At 40.4% G+C, this 19,277-nt stretch overlaps 2 protein-coding genes across 6 annotated transcripts in view; one reads left to right on the forward strand and one right to left on the reverse strand.

Moving 5' to 3' along the window:
• The window catches only part of LOC143518411 (uncharacterized), a 48,895-nt gene that overhangs the window by 17,156 nt on the left and 12,462 nt on the right, over nucleotides 1–19,277 (reverse strand). For all 3 annotated transcript variants that reach the window (XM_077010888.1, XM_077010887.1, XM_077010890.1), the window contains exon 3: nucleotides 16,505–16,539. In XM_077010888.1, coding sequence (XP_076867003.1) covers nucleotides 16,505–16,539 — 35 coding nt within the window. The remainder of the gene's footprint in view (nucleotides 1–16,504; nucleotides 16,540–19,277) is intronic.
• On the forward strand, nucleotides 6,578–14,064 carry LOC143518409 (uncharacterized). Of its 3 annotated transcripts, XM_077010886.1 has the most exons (9): nucleotides 6,598–6,666; nucleotides 7,390–8,181; nucleotides 9,591–9,798; nucleotides 10,107–10,206; nucleotides 11,187–11,623; nucleotides 12,132–12,328; nucleotides 13,034–13,193; nucleotides 13,589–13,706; nucleotides 13,959–14,064. In XM_077010886.1, the coding sequence occupies exons 3-9, from the start codon at nucleotides 9,615–9,617 to the stop codon at nucleotides 13,987–13,989; spliced, it is 1,227 nt and encodes a 408-aa protein (XP_076867001.1). In that variant the 5' UTR covers nucleotides 6,598–6,666; nucleotides 7,390–8,181; nucleotides 9,591–9,614; the 3' UTR covers nucleotides 13,990–14,064. The 3 variants fall into 3 exon arrangements, with proteins under 3 accessions (XP_076866999.1, XP_076867001.1, XP_076867000.1); XM_077010884.1 differs by lacking the exon at nucleotides 7,390–8,181 and having other exon boundaries at nucleotides 6,578–6,666; XM_077010885.1 differs by having other exon boundaries at nucleotides 7,390–9,798.

The raw sequence follows: 19,277 nt of genomic DNA on the forward strand, positions 1-19,277 counted from the left end.
TAGGGATGAACTGCAATAGTCGTTGATTCGACTAATCGATTGGAGGACCCCTAGTGGACTATGAACGTCATAGTTAAATGTACCATTCTGACTGCATGGGGGTGCCCAAGGATGCTGCTAAGCATTAGTTGTTACATGAAATGTCTTTGATTTCGTTATATATAGCCTTTTGTCAAATAAAATCATCCTAATTTCTGTTAATAAATATTTTTAAATGATGTGTGCGTATTAACAATAGGCTTCTTCCTTACTACACATTAATAAATCACACCTTGCAGTTGCACAATCCAAATGAGTGGAGCTGAACACACACAAAAAAAAAACAGTTCAGCAGTTTGTCATTTCAGTCGTCTCGTCTCGTCTCGTCGCGTCTCGGCAAGTAGGCCTATAAACATCTTTTATTGTTGTTTGCTTTTTAAACCCCGTTACTTGAAACTTTACTTATAATTTTTTTGCCGTTGTGTGGCAAATTGTTTTTATACTTTCAGGCATATTTTATTTAAAATATTTTTGACATTTTGCACAGTGCCTGTCTGACAAAGTTTGAGATGCACACTGCTGTCACGGTGAGGCGGCCCCCTACCGGTCACCTCCGTCCACAGCGGCTGTGTTGTTGTTGTTTTGTTATGTCGTGTACGCCCCTCAGGTGGGCGGAGCCCGTGATCCGTTCCCACCTGATGGTCGTTTGTCTGTCTATATATGTTTTGTCGTCGTACCAGTTGACCGCTGGTCATTGTATCCTTAATTTGGATCTATTGCACGGGTTTTAGGTTTGCACACTTTCTATTAAACCATCCTTTTTCCCTGAGACTTGGCGTGATCGCTTCCTTTTCGTTGCTCACACCTGCCCGTCACAGAATGACCAGCCACTCTTCGGAAGCCGCCGAGTCTCTTTTTCTTTCTCCTTCGTTCGTGGTCATGTCTCGTGGTAAGTGTTTGTCTGCGTGGTGTTTGTTTGAAGAGATCCGCCGTGCTTTTGTGTTGTTTGTGGCACGGCGAGGGACAGGGCTCTCGCCCTGGAAATACTCTTCGTTTTTGTTGTTTGTTTGTTTGAAGAGCTCCGCCGTGTTTGTGTTTGTGGCGCGGCGAGGACCAGGACGTCTTCCCTGGGAGCGCTCTTCATGTTTTGTGTGGGAAAAATGTGTACATGTTGACGGACGTGTGGATCCGTGTGCGTGCTCGTTGTTTCGTGTTAAATGTTTCATGTGTGACGCGGTCGCCGCTCGTCACTGTCGCCTCGCTCCCCGTGTGTCTTGTGTTTTATGTGGGGAGCGACTGCGACTCGGAGCGGCGCGTCACTATTGTGTATGTGTATGTAGAGCGCGCATGTGTGGGTCCCGTCTGTCTGTTTGTACACTGTTTTGTTTGTCTAGTACACATATGTCAAAGTCAAGGCCCGCGGGCCAGATCCGGCCCGTGAATTGATTATCTATGGCCCCCTGGATGATATTTAATTACTATTAGAACCGGCCCGCAGGCCACAGCCGCCCGCTGGTGTTTTGCACGCATAAACACTACATTCCCCACAATGCAACGGTAGCCCGCGAAGTCACTGCAGCGCGCACAAGCGGCGAGGGTCAGCGCGGCGAAAATAACGTAATCGCAGTGGCTCAGCTTGTGCGCGAGCGTCTCGCGCGCTGTCGATTCGCGAGGTCGTGCATCTCTCGAATTTTGTACTTTGCGCGCGCCGCGCCTCAGCGCAATGAATAGAGTCATGTTTGCAGGGTTCATACACCTTTATAAGGTGGAATTAATGCACTTGTACGTCACTTTCAAGGTCCATTTCAATATTTCCCAGCACGTTAAACTTAAGGTAAATATTTATACATATACTCAAAATGATTTGAAATAATTCGCTTTTTATTCACATTATTTAATGGTTGTTTATTTTCAAAACTCCCAATATTAACGTCTTCACGTTCTCTGTTCAGTCAGATAGCTATTTGTTGTGAAACGAAATAGTTACAATTTCAAGCATTTTCAAGTACTTTAGCTTAAATTCCAGCACTTTTCAAACCTTTATTACTTTATTCATGTTTGCTTGTTGAAAAATATTTTCACTTGAAATTACTGACAGATCCATAAGAAAATATTGCTTTATTCATTTAAGCATTAAATAATATACACTGTGTTAGGTCTTGGTTCAATAGGCTATGTGCAATCATTTTAATATGTTTTAATAAACATTGAACCAGTCCGGCCCTCGGCTTGTAGCAAATTAGTTTTTTTGGCCCTCGGTGTATTTGACTTTGACATCCCTGGTCTAGTAGTTGCGTGTGTGTTTTGTCCTAGCGTGTTGTCAACTGTTACATGTAATTCCACGCATGCTCCTCCCCCGCAATGTGTGTTTGGGGGGGGACCGGCTGTGGTCCCGTGCCATGGGGTGTGGCACGGAGGGCGTCTCTCCCAAGGGAGGCCCTGAATAGGGTAAGGCGCGTTTGTGTTTTGTGTTTGTATGTTTGTGTGTGTGTGTGTGTGTGTGTGTGTGAGGTTGTGTTCTTTGTGCAGGTGCTTCTCCTTGGCGGTGTTCCTGGACCTTGTGGGGGTCTCCACCTGGCAGGAGCCCCCTTGTGTTGTTGGGTGACCGGAGCCCGGTCGTGAAGAGCCCCTCCCTAGAGGGCTGGGGCCCCCGGATGTTTGGGGACCATGGGGCTCCGGTCTGAAAAGCTCCTGCTGAGGGAGGAGATCCTCCCTCCTGCCCGGGGTGACCAGGAGGCCCTTGGGGCTGCTCCCTAGCCCGCGGAAATCCGTCGTAGTGACGGAGAACTTTAACCCATGCTGTAGCTGCTGTAAACTGATACTGTGTTTGGTAGCACACAGTCAGAATACAGTCAGCTGAGGAACACAGTCAAAGTACAGACTGATCAGATTTACAATAAGTGATATTAAACCTGTAATAAATCAAACAGCACTGTGGTAATGTGAGTGTATTAAACCTGTAATAAATCACACAGCACTGTGGTAATGTGGGTGTACTAAACCTGTAATAAATCACACAGCTCTGTGGTAATGTGGGTGTATTAAACCTGTAATAAATCACACAGTTCTGTGGTAATGTGGGTGTATTAAACAGGTGTAAATAACCAGATTAAATCATCCCCCTGTGTGATACTCTGGTTTGTACTGTGTGTGTGAGACTGTAGTTTCTGAGTGTAGGTCCATGACACTCTGGTGTGTGAGTTGAGCTGTTTCCCTGATAAACTGAACCTCTAACAGAATAAAGGACTGATGGAGGCAGCCAGGGGTGGAGCTACTGCAGGGGCAGAGGGGGCAGTTGTGTCCAGACTGGGGGCTAAAGGGGCTCCTACTGTTACCCCATCATTCCTACTGCTGTACCTGTTATAAAGGGCCTGTATGTACAATGGGAACAGCTTCACTGACACACCCAGACTGTGGTAGTCATGGTAACTACAAGCTTCTGCCATCAGGGCAGAGGGACGTGAACTAAAAGCCTCGTGGTCATACAGCAGCTCATGATCTCCAGCAGCTGCAGTAGAGCTGAAGGGACATTAGTGAGATCAGAGAGAGAAAGGAGAGAGTTCAGGAGTGTGGCCCTGTTTACCAGTATCACCACAACACTCACCAACACCACCCAGACGAAAGAGGAAATGATGTCACATCCTGATCTATTTATACAACCTTCTGCATTTCATTCACTACAGAATAATGCTTTTGTACATTTACATTTTGAAGGAGGAGCCAGATGCAGATGCAGCAACACAAAATGTGGAGGGCGGAGCTGGACGTGACAGCCTGCAGGGCCCTTACTTAATATGATTAACTCCTCCCTTAACCTAGGTTACATGCCCAAACAATTAAAATGCGCCGTAATTAGACCCTTGATTAAAAAACAGAATCTCGATCCGCAGATTTTAGCCAACTATAGACCCATTTCTAATCTCCCATTTATCTCTAAAATTTTAGAAAAAGCAGTTTCCAATCAGTTAAACCACTATCTCCAATCAAATAGTATCCATGAAAAGTTCCAATCAGGATTTAGACCAAACCACAGCACTGAAACAGCTTTACTCAGGGTAGTGAATGATCTACTAATATCGGCCGATAATGGGCTCGTCTCGTTCCTTATACTGTTGGATCTTAGTGCAGCTTTTGATACTGTAGACCACAACATTTTGCTGGATAGACTAGAAAACACAGTAGGTATTAAAGGAGTCGCACTCTCCTGGTTTAGATCATATTTAACTGACCGCTTCCAATGTGTAAGTGTTAATAATAAAACCTCTAAATCTGTGCAGGTTAAATATGGTGTCCCACAAGGGACAGTCCTAGGACCACTTCTATTCACACTGTACATGTTACCCTTAGGCGAAATTATGCATAAGCATGACATCAGTTTCCATTCCTACGCAGACGACACTCAGCTATATTTATCGGCAAAACCCGATGATTTAGGCGCAAACAGTAAGATTGAGAAATGTGTAGAAGAGATAAAACATTGGATGGCATGTAACTTTCTAGCACTAAATGCCGATAAAACAGAATTGATAATAGTTGGGTCTAGGGCTGCGAGAGACAAGATACATAATGCAGCATTGAATCTACATTCTTTTAATATAACCCCCAGCGCAGAGGTAAAGAACTTGGGCGTCACAATAGACCCAGATCTCTCGTTCGATACACATATTAATAATATAACTAGGGTAGCGTTCTTTCACTTGCGCAACATTGCCAAAATTAGAAACATATTAAATATTAGTGATGCAGAAAAACTAATCCATGCATTCATATCCTCTCGTTTAGATTATTGCAACAGTCTCCTAGCTGGATGTTCTGGTAAATCGATAAACAAACTCCAGCTGGTTCAGAACGCAGCAGCACGAGTTTTAACAAAAACTAAAAAGTTTGATCACATTAGTCCCGTACTATCGTCATTACACTGGCTGCCAATTAGATTCCGTATTGACTATAAAATACTTTTATTAACATATAAAACGCTGCATGGCCAGGCATGAAAATGGGTCAGGGGTTAAAAAGGTGAGAAGACCGGGGGGCGGGGCATGTGACGTCATGGGGATACGGCGACGGGGCGTTGACATGTGACGTCATGGGTATACGGCGGCGGGGGGGGGGGGGGTGTGGCTGCTGGTGTACGAGGATACAGCGACAGGTGATACATGTAAAAAAAATAATAACGCGTGCGAACGACTTACTAACGCGTGAGAACGAGATAATTAATGCGTGCGAACAAGATTATTAAGTATTACTTTATATAAAGCCAGGTTTACCTTCCTTGGGCAGTCAGTTCGCGAACATCCCTGGTATCTGCTTGCTTTGCTGTGAAAAAATCAACTTTGTTGCCGCGTGTGAAAGGCGACCGTTCCCACGCGTTAGTAAGTCGTGGCCACGCGTTATTATTTTTTTTACATGATGTCACCTTACGGGCTCCGTAAAATATCGTAAAATACATTAAAAATTTTTTTTTGACTGTCTTGTCAATGGATTCAATGTATGGAGCCAGATCCTTAAACGCGAGAAGCTGCTTTCGCCATTCCAGATGGCTCAGTCAAAACGCCCAGATAGCATACGATTCTGGGCCAAATGTGGCAGTATGCCGGCAGATCTGGCTGAATGTCAGCAAAGGCAACACGGTATTGGGCCATTTGTGGCCCACTGCTGGTCTACCGGAATTTTTCAGAAGTGCAGTTTTATTTTGGCCCAGTTACGGCATTAAGCTGGCAGATCTGCATAAACGTCAGCAACTGCACCACAGTTGGGCTACTTCTGGCCCACTGCCGGTCTACCGGAATTTTTCAGTTGTGCTGTTTCAGTCTGACATTAAGCAAGCAGATCTGCATAAATGAATCTGTTGCTTGCAGTAGACACTTACTTATATATATATATAAATTTATTGGCAAGACCCATCTGTATCTATGACCAAATTAGGTACATTTATGTAAATATCTTACATTAAGACAAATAATGAATGGCAAAATTGCTTAACGGTTCCCTAATATAATAATTTACCTTGTGTTGTCTTGGGTACTGTTCATTAAGTGTTACTGTTTATAGAGAAAGTGTATTTTCAGTGTTTTAATTCATTGTTATGAACCAAATGGTTGCTATTTACATCCACTAGTTTGTCAAAAAGCTAAAATTATTCCTGTGGGAATCAAACACATAAATAGGGACTAGGTTAAATCCTTGTGGAACTATTTAGACATTGATCTCCATGTACCAGCTCAGAAATGTTCACATTTTGTTAATGTTAGTTTATTAATGTACTGAATTAAATATTCTGAATTAAATACTGAATTAAATATTGTACTGAATCAAATATTAAATTAAATATTCCAGTCCAGTTCCTAATTACAACTATTTAGTCCTCCCTGCTCATTAATGTCACTCTGACACTCATTAGATATTATTACTGCAATAGTAAATAAATAATAGGTATGTAATCACATTGTAAGATGCATAATTTATATATGTATAATTTATGTTTCCGAAAGTTGCCCATTTTTACTCTGTATTATAGTAATACAGTAGTGAAGCTGTCTTGTGGTTCTCAAAGAAGCAACATGGGGGCGTGGCATATATGGGGTGGGGGAGGGGTGGAGCGGGACGGAGTGAACCGGTCTGAACCTGTTTCACCCTGAGGAGAGCAGGCATCAACGCGGGAAAACCAAGTCAAGCCAACCTCATATGGTAAGTAAAGTTTTTTTTCTTATAAAAACATATGTGCTTCTTTTTTTTTGTTTAGGTTAAATATATTTGTATGTGCCTTTGAGTTGATGTGACTAATAGTTGGTAAAAAGCGTCAGAAGGTGCTAGCTAACGTTAGCGTATTCAGAACTAGCTAACATTAGCAAAGTTATCCGATATTTTCCACTTTTATATTTTCCCTGTCCGATGAACAACGCGTAATGTAATTTTTTCTTCTAACAAGGCACCATATAATTTACATAGGAAAGGAACATTTGAATGGCTAGCTGGCTATTGCTGTGCTTGGCAGATTTTTTTTACAAGATGCGGCTCGTGTGCGTATTACAATATACTATGGAGATATTGTTTTTAACATTGTAAAGCGACCTTGAGTTTGTGAAAGACGCTATATAAATTAAACTTATTATTATTATTATTGCAAGTTACGTATTTGTATGGTAATTAGCTCAGAAAAAAAGTATTTGGGCTAAATGTGAGCAGTAGCCATTAAGCCACATAATCTCTGAACTATGATAAAATTGATAAAATATTCCTCACTTATTTGATCATCTAATTTACAATATAACTTGGTCAGGGAGAGCATGATCTCTGTTGCCAGCTATCTTTGCACCATTTTCTTTTAACTGATGAATGTTAAACAGTAACTAGAATAATTATTTCTAAGAAATATTAATAAAATGCCATTGTGATTGTGTTTTCCTGTAGGTGGATGGTTGCCAGTTGTCCTTGACTACTTGAACTGCACATTTAACACTTTTACTCATTTCAGCCAAGCAATTTACTAAAGGCCTTAATCAATTCTGAAGCTTTTAGTTTACAGGCATTTAGAATATACTTTAAAAGTACTTGTTGAAATGGATAAATATAAATGGCCATATAGCGCTCAGTCAAATCTTCGAAAGAAGGCGGTTAAACAAATGAAAAGGACAACCGCCTCTCAAACTAGTGATGATATTATCCCACAAACAAATCTAGAGGAACCTGTTTCAGGTGATGTTGCTGAATACCAGCCTGGGACTTCAGAAAGTGAGCATGATAGTAGTGATGAAGATTCTTGCAGTGATGAAGAGCACTCTTCAGCTGACAATTTAATGAATTCCTTGTCAAATTGGGCAGTACACTATGGAGTCTCATTGCTGGCAATCACAACATTGCTTTCGATTCTTAGAATCCACTTTCCTTTCCTTCCAAAAGATGCAAGATCACTTCTTAAAACTAATACTCAATATAACATTGAAAGAATTGCAGGGGGATCATTCTACTATTTTGGAATTTTAAATGGATTTGGCAGAACTCTGGAGAAATTGTGTTCTTATTTTCCAGACAGACATACATTTAGGCTGCAGTTAAATTTTGATGGACTTCCTCTTTTTAAGAGTTCTGCTATACAGTTCTGGCCTGTACTTGGGCTGCTAAAGGGGACTGCCATCAGAGATCCAGTTGTTATTGCACTTTTTTCTGGAACTTCCAAACCAAGCTCACTGACTGAATATTTAGGTAAACTAGTTGATGAATTACATAGATTAGCCAATGGGTTTGTGATTCGTAATAAAACATATTTCCTCACTGTGTGCTCTGTTGTATGTGATGCCCCAGCAAGAAGCTTTATCAAAGCTGTTAAATCACATACTGGCTATCATGGGTGTGATAAATGCATTCAAACAGGTGTCTACATTAAACACAGAATGACTTTTCCACAATGCAATGCACCATGCAGAACTAATGAGTCCTTTAGGAAGAGAACTGATGAGGAGCATAACATAGGGCATTCACCACTAATGAATCTAAATATTGACATGGTTGCAGACTTCCCTCATGATTACATGCATTTGATATGTTTAGGTGTAACACGACGTCTGTTGGATCTTTGGTTGGGTAGTGACGGTCCCTTGAGAAGCCGCATTTCTGCTACTCAAAGTAATTTTGTAACAGCCAGGCTAATTTCCTTAAAAGATTATGTACCAGTTGAGTTTGCAAGGAAACCACGGACTCTGGCTGAAAGGCATAGATGGAAAGCAACTGAGTTTAGACAATTTCTGCTTTATACTGGTCCTGTGGTCCTCAGAGATGTGCTGTGCTCCCAAGTGTATCAGAACTTTATGCTTTTATCTGTATCTGTACATATTCTAGCAAGTCCAGCATTGTGTTTTTATATGAATGACTTTGCTAAGAATTTACTAATATCATTTGTTGAACATTTCAGTCAGTTGTATGGCCCAGAGTTTGTGGTGTACAACACTCACGGTCTTACTCACCTTTGTGATGATGTTAAACGGCATGGTAGTTTAGAAAACATTTCTGGGTTTCCATTTGAAAATTTCATGAGAAAATTAAAGAAGATGGTTAGAAAGCCCTTCAATCCTCTTGCACAAGTGATCCGCCGTCTCTCAGAAATAAATAATTCTAGTTGCAATATTGAATCCGAAGTGCATGCAAAGAGGACTTTGAAAACAGAACACAATGATGGACCTTTACCTCAGTGGTGTAACGAACCAGTCTCTCAGTTTAAAGAACTGATTGAGAATGGCACAGTTATCAGTAGTACACAAAAAGACAGTTGTGTGTCTATCAACAACAATATTGCTTTAGTTCAGAATATCTTTTTGTTTGAAAACAGTGAGTACATTGTCTATAAAGAATTTAAATACAAAGAAATATTTTTTGACTATCCACTAGATTCCACAAGCCTGGGTATTTTTGTCGTTTCTAACATTTCACACACACTCAAAAGTATTAAAGTAGATGGAAATATTAAAAAATACTTTAGAATGCCATTTCAGGACAAGTTTGTGGTTGTGCCACTTTTGCATTTGAAATAAATTGTAGTGGCCTTTTCCCTGTAAGAGCTTGGTTGTTTTGAGTTCAAATGTTTCTTGTAAAGTCTGTTCTTTTTTTTACTTGTCTAGTACCACGTCTACAGCAGAAACAAAATGTACAACATAGTTGGGTTCAAAGACACAGATGAGGTAGAAGTTGTTCCAGCTGCTTGGGTGAAAGATGGCATTTGCTACTGGCCTCCTTATAAAAAAGAAATGATACTGAGAGCAGTCAAATCTCAAGAGCAACCACAAGACTCATGGATCCCATACAGCATTCGTGTTATCTACACAGCAAGTAAGTATACAGCGTGTTTTGATTAATCGTGTCCTCATGATTTTAAGTAACAATGGTGCAACATAACATTTGTCATATGTTATTAATCCAGTATCAATATATTTATTGAAACATTTATGATTAAACTTCACTTAAGCTATGCTATGCTGGAGTGCTCATGCAAGTGTTTCATAGTTAAAGGAATTCCTATATATTTTAAAATGTCTGGGTACATGTGGATAGTGCCTTAGACATTAAGTGCAAGCCTGCTTTACAGAACAATACAGCCTCACAGTTTATAGTGGCTGAAGTTGTCTTTTAATTATTAGGTGATTACAGTGCTGCTAGAAGAAAACTACCTGAAGCTGTGGAGCACACAGATATACAATCTGAGGAAGAAGACCAACCTAGACCCAAAAGAAGGAGAAGGTAAGTGACCCGTGGTTGGTTTCAAGAGGTGACCAGCATCAAAATGTGTATCTCCACTTTTGGGGATTTTGACTTTTTTGCATCATGTGATAGTCATGTTTGTACAATTTCATGATGAATGGACCAATAGAAGTGGTCAAAAATAGATTGGAAAAAAGAAGGGTTCCATTGTCTTACATTCAAATTGAAGGGGGTATATATACAGGGGTAAATGAAATGAAACTGTCATTTTAGTGTGGGAGGTTTCTTGGCTAAATTGGAGCACATTTATTAATTAATTGCACATTGCACCAATAAGTGCAATTATTTGCATTAATAATTAATTGCACATTGCACCAATGTGCAATTAATTGCACATTGCACCAATAAGAACAGAGTGTGAAGGTTCAATTAGCAGGGTAAGAGCACAGATTTGTTCAATATATTGCAATGCACACAACATTATGGGTGACATACCAGAGTTCAAAAGAGGACAAATTGTCGGTGAATTTCTTGCTGGTGCATCTGTGACCAAGACAACAAGTCTTTGTGATGTATCAAGAGCCACAGTATCCAGGGTAATGTCCGCATACCACCAAGAAGGACGAATCACATCCAACAGGATTAACTGTGGACTCAAGAGGAAGCTGGCTGAAAGGGATGTCCGGGTACTAACCCGTATTGTATCCAAAAAACCTAAAACCACGGCTGCCCAAATCACGTCAGAAATAAATGTGCACCTCAACTCTCCTGTTTCCACCAGTACTCTCCGTCGGGACAGTTATTACTGCAGTAATGTGGTCACAGTAATGTGGTCTAAAACCAGGTGTTTCAGTTTCATTGTCCAACCAGTGTGTGTATATTCGATCGAAATTATGTCATGGTCTCGAGCATTGAAGTCAAAAAGAGGATCAATGATCTTTCCCTCTAAGCTACGTGCACTATGCAAAGTGTATATATTATTTGGTAATATTATATTTGTTTTTTTTCTGTCTTTATAGACCAACCAGGAAGCTCTATTTGAATGAGAGCGCTGATGAAGATCCTGGGCAGAGGAGCATAGATTTACCCATTCCCCCCCGCATACAGCCTCCACTGTGCAGAGGCTTAGAAGAGACACCAGCGAATAAAACTACTGAGGAGTACATGTGGAAACAACCCAGTGCTGGGCCTTATGGGCAACAAAATATTCATCCTTCTTGGAAGCAAACTTCTAATTTAGAGTTTAATAATTTGCTGGACATTTCATGCAGTCAGGGAGCTCGTACTTGGAGCAACGCTCCTCAGAGGCCCTCCACATCATTCCAGGCAGATAATGGATTTAACAACTCTTCAGTCCCCTCATGGTCACAGGCGTCTCTTATTGAAAGGCCACATAGCTTTTCAGCCCCCAGTACCTCATGCACTGGTTCTTGTAGATGTGAAAGTGTTCATGGACGTAAGTATCTTAACATTGTAAATTCTAGTGTTAAGCTGTTTTGGAAACTGGTTTTAAATGATTTGTTCAACATTATGTTTAGGCTATGTTCACACAGCTGGTAAGTGGGACCCAAATTCAATATTTTTTATTGTTTGTGACACGTGTTGTCTATGTGGATGGGGAAAAAAACAAATTGAATCTGACATTTTTTGTTGGATTTTGGCCACTTTCATAAGATTTGAAATTATAAATTCACTTTCACGTCAGTCTAACAGGACTCTGAATGAGCTCTAGACTGTGGAAAAATTCAATCTCTCTGTGAGCTCTAATAACAGCTGTTTAAATACACTTTAAATACTCAAGTTTCTGAGGTTGCATCAAAATCATGCAAAACTGTCAAAAAGGTGGCTACATAGGATTTTCTTTGTATTTTACTGATTGTAGTTGAAGACTAATTTTTAAATTGTGGATATGTGTTACAGATGTCCTATATATTTTTAAATTTTATTATTTTATTTCTGTCTAGCATTGTTGCATGAATTGCTTACAAAGCAACAAATTATAATAGAGCAACAGAAGAACATCATCAGGATTATTCAGCATCTGAACCCAGAATCCACAACAGCAGATATAGAGGAGGGATTACTTCCTGTTCAAGACCTTGAAGCGCTTCAGAGTTTGGAAAGAAAACTAGTGTCTGTTCCAGACATCAAAAGCAAAATTGTAAGTCCTGTAAAAAACACACACACACAGGGGTTGGACAATGAAACAAACACTTGGTTTTAGGGTAATAATTAAATTTATTAGTATGGTGTAGGGCAGGGGTAATCAATTAAATCTTTCCGCGGTCCATTTTTGGCAGATTGCGCAGTCCTTAGGTCCGGGTCCGCGATGGCGAACGAAAGTTGTTGAGCAGGGGGGGGGGGGGGGGGGGGGGGGGGGGGTGGCTGAACGTAACACTCAAATGGGTGGTGAACGTAACACTCGTCTCCGGTTTAAAATATAGTCTCCCGTTAAATTTTTTTTGGCATTTGGGTCCGTATCCAGTTAATCAGGAATGTAATTGGGTCCGGACAGGACGGCGTTCGGGTCCGGATCCGGACCGCGGTCCGCCATTTGGTGATACCTGGTGTAGGGCCTCCTTTTGCGGCCAATACACTGTCAATTTGTCTTGGGAGTGACATATAGAAGTCCTGCACAGTGGTCAGAGGGATTTTAAGCCATTCTTGCATGATAGTGGCCAGATCACTACATGGAAAACATTTCCTGACTCGCTCTTCCAAAACACCCCAAAGTGGCTTGTGATACATCACAAAGACTTGCTGTTTTGGTCACTGATGCACCAGCAAGATGTGCACTGACAATTTGTCTGGTAGGTATTTTGAAAATGAAAACTATGAAAATGTATATTATACATTGTACTTTCAGATTTGCACCTTGGGTCTTGCTGGTGGAGGTGACATCAGGGAGACTGTTTGGGCTGTAATGAAGCGAACATTTTCAAACAGTGTGGCCAAAAGGATCAACTGGCGAGGAGTAAATGGGAAAATGGCACTTCAGAGACTGCATCTGAAATCAGTACTGATTGGTAAGAATTAATTTCTGAATTTTTAAGCGTGTACTCACACTAGGCAATCTGTACCATGATCGAGCATTTTTGATTATCAATGTCCAGTTTGTTTGATTGATTAGTGTGATCACTCTGCAGCCAAAGACAGTGCTGAATTAATGTTTATAATCATCATCATAAAATATCGGCATCTGCCACAAATTATTTTACTTACATAAAATAAAGTAAATGTAAGTAAACTGCATTTTAGTTTTATTTGCATTTTTTTGGATTTGTGTTTGTACATTTTAATATGCCTTAGTCTGAAAAGGGAGAATGAGATTTGTGTCTGAGGGCAAAGCAGTGAACATTAAAAATTTGTATTTTTTAATTTAACGTGGTCTTTGTTTGATTTGTGATATTGAATTTTTTAGATGCTGTACGGAGGAATCCTATCACAGCCAAAGCAACTGATATGGATGTTGAACGGTGTATGAAGCGGTGGCTTCAACTTGCAGGGGACCGTGAAGGAGGAAGACGAGCTCGAATGAGGTACACGGATTTCAGTTGTGCATTACTTCCAGTGTATCTTGTCAGGCAAGAACAAAAGTCCATGAAACAGAAGTTACAATTTAAATTGATTACTATCACATCATACTCAATGTGACTGTAAAGTTAAGTGTTGTTAGGTTGCATATTATGGATAAGGACCCCCGAAATTGTTATTTTCTTCTTAGGTGTGTCTAATGAACCATGTTCTATGCTTCTTTGTTGAATAAATTTTTCATTTTTGTTTGTTTTTAGATCCAGTGAAAGAACCAGTGAGAGGACATGAGCAACACCGGCAAACCCACTAGTTAGGAGTTATGTTGTTGTTTATGAATGTTTAAAAAGTTTTAAAAATACACTATAAATCAACACATACTTATGATTTGTATATAGTTTAATGAACAAATAAGCACTAGCCTAAGAAATTAATATACTCTTATCAATCTAGTTTTTAACATTAGCAAGTTTAACTGAATACAGATGCAATATAGGAATAAAACAATTGCATTTATTTTTATTTTCATTATCATTTTATATTATAAGTCTTATTTAATATTTGACAGTTCTTCATTTGCATTTAAATGTGTACACATTAGAATAAAAATATGAAATAAAAATTCTTGTTTTTCAGTTATTTTTAATGATTCAGTACATCTGTTATTTACACAGTGAAGTACTTAAAATGAACTGCACTTAAATTAAGTTACAGCTTAAATGTTATTTAAGTGTATTTATTATACTAATGCAAATATTTTTCATCTGGGCCATTAATGAGCCAAATGGTTCTAATCCGGCTGAGTTCTGGTAATGTTGGCTGAATTTAGGGCTTATTTTGGCCATATTCTGGGTGACCTTTGGCTAGATAATGGCGGATGTTAGTTGGGCCAGAATTGGCCCGTCATTCCAAACCGCAACCGGGCCAGAAGAATGTGGCGTATGTGGGCCATATCTGGCCCGACAAAAATTTGCTATCTGGGATTACGTCTTAATGAACCAATAAATACATCAGCAGCGAAAATGAGTGTAAAAATACCAGGGTTCACGTGTTTTTATTTTCTAACGTGGGCTAAAGCACAGGGTAGACTCAAACGACAAGTGTTTACAACTTCATCTTCAACCTTTTCAGCCCTGGCGCGAATGTTATCCTCACCCGTCCCTGGATTCACCAGTTACAACTACAGACACTAGAAAAAAAATCTCGTTTCTTATTTTATGTCACCGTTAACTACACGGGTTTGACGCGAACTTAATAGGCTTATCTATCTACCTATTTATATGTTATCCTCACCCGTCCCTGGATTCTCCAGTTACAACTACAGACACTAGAAAAAAAATCTCGTTTCTTATTTTATGTCACCGTTAACTACACGGGTTTGACGCGAACTTAATAGGCTTATCTATCTACCTATTTATCACAAGAGCTTGTGGCTCTGACTGTGTTCAACGCTGTAGCGAACGGCAGTAACTTTGTTTTACCGCAAAATATGAAAACGATTGAAACCATTAATAACCCAATTAAATCCACTGGGAAATGTACGATCTGGTAAATGTAGTGGTAAATGTACGCTCTTCTGACTTGTCCCCCGGTGTAGCACTAGGTCCTGCTTCTCATTAGCAGTAAATGAATAACATGAATGAAGAACGTTCGTATGATTGAAACGCTATTTGGCCTCTATGATGGTTCGGGCGGAAACTGCTGGCCACTGTGTCATTGAAATTGCCGATTTCGGAAGTGCTCTGTTTGCTTATTAAGTCAATATGATAATTAAAATATATACATATAATCTCCCGACCCCCCCCCAAACAAAAAACTCCTCGGATCTACACGATTCACGCAGGTCACCCTTTTCAACTTCAAAACGGCGAATTTCGCCGAAAGGTGACAGATTTTCATGCCTGATGGCTTAGCTCCAGACTATCTTAGTGAACTTATTGAACAATATAACCCAGCGCGTTCACTTCGCTCGCAGGACGCAGGGTTATTAACTGTTCCTGGGATCAAAAAGATCACAGCAGGTGGAAGAGCCTTTTCTTTTAAAGCTCCACAATTGTGGAATAATCTTCCTGCCTCTATTCGGGACTCAGACACAGTCTCAATGTCTAAAACTCGATTAAAGACTCATCTGTTTAGTTTGGCCTTTGATTAATCTGTTACATATTTACTACATCTCGTATCTTTTCTCCGAGGTTCACCTGGAGAGTAACATTGCAGTCGGAGCCTACAATACCAGCATCGCTGCTCCGACACGGAATGAAAGCCTGGCGTTCATCAACAGACATTTACAGTGACAATATCATAACCCAGAACTTTCATTTTTACCTTTACTTAGTCTGATTGTGTGATTTGTGTGTGACTTGTGTATTTGTCTGTATTTTGTGTAATCTGTGTGTTAACGGGCCGCCCAATGGAGGATGGGTCCCCTTTTGAGTCTTGGTTCTCCCGAGGTTTCTTCCTATTCCCCACTATCTTAGGGAGTTTTTCCTCGCCACTGTCGCCCTTGGCTTGCTCATTAGGGTTCTGGACCCGTAGTATTGTTAACCTTTTAAATCCTGTAAGGCGCTTTGTGACAACATGTGTTGTGAAAAGCGCTATACAAATAAACTTTGATTGATTGATTGATTGATTGACAGCCTATTAAGGAAATGTGCTGTGCTTAGAATAGTGTGGTTGTCATGGTGCACCAGTCTCAGCCAGACACGCCCACTGATTCTCTCACACACACACACGCGCGCACACACATAAAAAAAACTCCACTAGATCACTCAAACCTCCCTCCCTCCCCCACCATCACAGTGCTTACCTGCCAGATGAAGATGTTACTCCACCAATGAGATTCTGAGCAGGAAAAAGTCAGAAACAAAGTAAATAATGAGGGAAACATTCAGGTTGAATAACATGTACCTGTAACTTTAGCTCTTTAATAATAATTATATAATCATGTCCTTCATGGACTAGTATACAAATGAGAGTGATCAAACTCCTGTTATTTAAACATTATATTAAAGTAAATGACTCTTACACAAATGTCTCATTACAAGTTATCTGAATCACACTGTCATGCGTGTCTGATTAGAGATAATCAGGTAAATCTGTGAAGAAACTTTGATTCTTAGCAGCACAGTGTCAAACTGGGTGAAAACTGTTTGTGTGACTCTGTTTACAAACCAGGTGACAGTATGATAAATGTTCTCCCAGAATCACAGTGTGTTGTGTTCACTACACTATGGACATGATGCTCAGCTGTACTCTACTCTGGACACACAGTGTGGCCACATATATTTAATCTACAGAATAGAAGGTTTATTCATGCAGAGAATCACAGAACACCACAGAACACCACAGTCCTGCTTCTCTCATACTCACCACTATGTCTGCTCTGCTCTAATGTTAGTCTACTAAACTGTAAAAGTGAATAACAGTGTGAGATTTTCATTCATGAGGTCGTGTGTCACCTGCTGCCTTCCACAGAACAACTACAGTGTATAACAGTCTCATATGGTGTTATACATGGTACCATGGTAACATTACTTCTATAACATGGTTTATATAAATATTCTTTCTACAATTCATAATTTACTGAGGTCTAGATTAGTCAGTCATTATTCAGTACTACACACCACTACTGTTCACTCAATCATTATTCAGTACTACACACCACTACTGTTCACTCAGTCATTATTCAGTACTACACACTACTGCTGTTCACCCAGAGTCATTATTCAGTACTACACACTACTGCTGTTCACTCAGTCATTATTCAGTAGTACTACACACTACCGCTGTTCACTGTCATTATTCAGTACTACACACCAATGCTGACCACTCAGTCATTATTCAGTACTACACACTACTACTGTTCACTCAGTCATTATTCAGTACTATACACCACTGCTGTTCACCCAGAGTCATTTTTCAGTAGTACTACACACTACCGCTGTTCACTGTCATTATTCAGTACTACACACCAATGCTGACCACTCAGTCATTATTCAGTACTACACACTACTACTGTTCACTCAGTCATTATTCAGTACTACACACCAATGCTATTCACTGCCATTATTCAGTACTACACACCACTGCTGTTCACCCAGAGCCATTATTCATGAAACAGCACAATAAATACTTTAACACAACTTCTCCCCATCTTGCTCTCTTCCTGATCTCCATTAGGGCTGCCATGATTAGTCGACTAGTCACGACTATGTCGACTACTAAAATAGTCGACGACTAATTTATTAGTCGATGCGTCGTTTTTTTTCCTCTCCAAACTGCTGCAACAGTTTCGCCTGCTGCGTCTGCGTTTCTGTCCTTGACGCACATGCGCAGTAGTGGAAACCGGGGTAGACAGTTGACGACATCCCAGGACGTTATACAGACAGGCTCTGGTATCGTGGCTACCCGGCTACGGAACTCAAAAGTGCGGGATCATTTTCCGTAGTCGGGTTCCGAAACGCGTGCAATATCTGCAAGGCAGAACTTGCCTTCCACGGCAGCACAACCGCGATGTACGAGCATGTACCTGAAGCATGTTGTGGCTAATTGTGACAACAATGACGAATAGGGACCGTCATCTCTGTAATCTAAATTGCTAGTTAGCTGCTAAAGTTACCATAAACAGAGCGTTAACTTAGTACTTACTTATCGCAGGGTTGCCAACTTTTCAAGATCACTTGGAGTGAGATTTGATCTTTTGGGGGGGGTAAAATGGACACAAATTAAGTATTATATCGCGATCGATTGCCAGTGGTTGTCGCCAGAGCGAACTAGTAACTCATTGAATCATAGATGTGGATCAGAGGTAAATAAACTAGATTTTTTTTCGGCGTGAGAAATCGGGTGTGTGAGCGTGTGAAGACGGTCAAATGCGTGTGTCTCACTCTCAATGCGTGAGAGTTGGCCACCCTGCTTATCGCTGTAGCTGTAGTTAACATTAGTGATGGCGATTTGTTTCATTAGCCTTAGCACCAGGGCTCTCAAGTCTCATGCATTGAGCGTGTGACACACGCACTTGACCGTCTTCACACGCTCACACGCCACACTTCCGATTTCACACGGTGAGAAAAAAAAAATCTAGTTTATTTACCTCCGATTCATATCTATGTCGCCCTCCACTGGCGATCGATCGCGAAATACAAACCCCCCCCACCCCCACCCCCCCCGCTCAACAACAATAAGCGTTCCCCCCCCCCCCCCCCCCGCTCAACAATTAACGTTCGCCACCCCCCCCGTCAACATCTCTCACACTCTGACATGAATCCAAAACTTGAGAGCCCTGCTTAGCATGCATTTGTGTATTTTCTGTAACGTCAGTGAGACCAAAACTTTATTTTTGTGAATAACTCCTTAGTTTCAGGTCCCTACCTAATTCGATTTAAATGTGGCGAAGTTTGATGCCAGAGACTAATGAAAGAAAGAAAAACCTAAAAAAAAATCTTTATTAATGTAGGCCTATTTATTTTTGTGTTTTTTAAGGCAGTGCCTTATCCTTATTTTAATAATTGTTTGTTGCAACAAGCTGCATATTTCATTAAAGGTTTAATGAACTATGATCTTAACTGTTTTTATTTTTA

Source organism: Brachyhypopomus gauderio, chromosome 7, assembly GCF_052324685.1.
Source record: "Brachyhypopomus gauderio isolate BG-103 chromosome 7, BGAUD_0.2, whole genome shotgun sequence".
NCBI classification, from domain to species: Eukaryota; Metazoa; Chordata; class Actinopteri; order Gymnotiformes; family Hypopomidae; genus Brachyhypopomus; species Brachyhypopomus gauderio.

Coding starts and splice junctions, on each gene's coding strand:
- LOC143518409 (XM_077010884.1), top strand. Junction 11,624..12,131: donor ATGTGAAAGTGTTCATGGAC/GTAAGTATCTTA, acceptor ATTTCTGTCTAG/CATTGTTGCATGAATTGCTT. Junction 13,194..13,588: donor TCTGAAATCAGTACTGATTG/GTAAGAATTAAT, acceptor TGAATTTTTTAG/ATGCTGTACGGAGGAATCCT.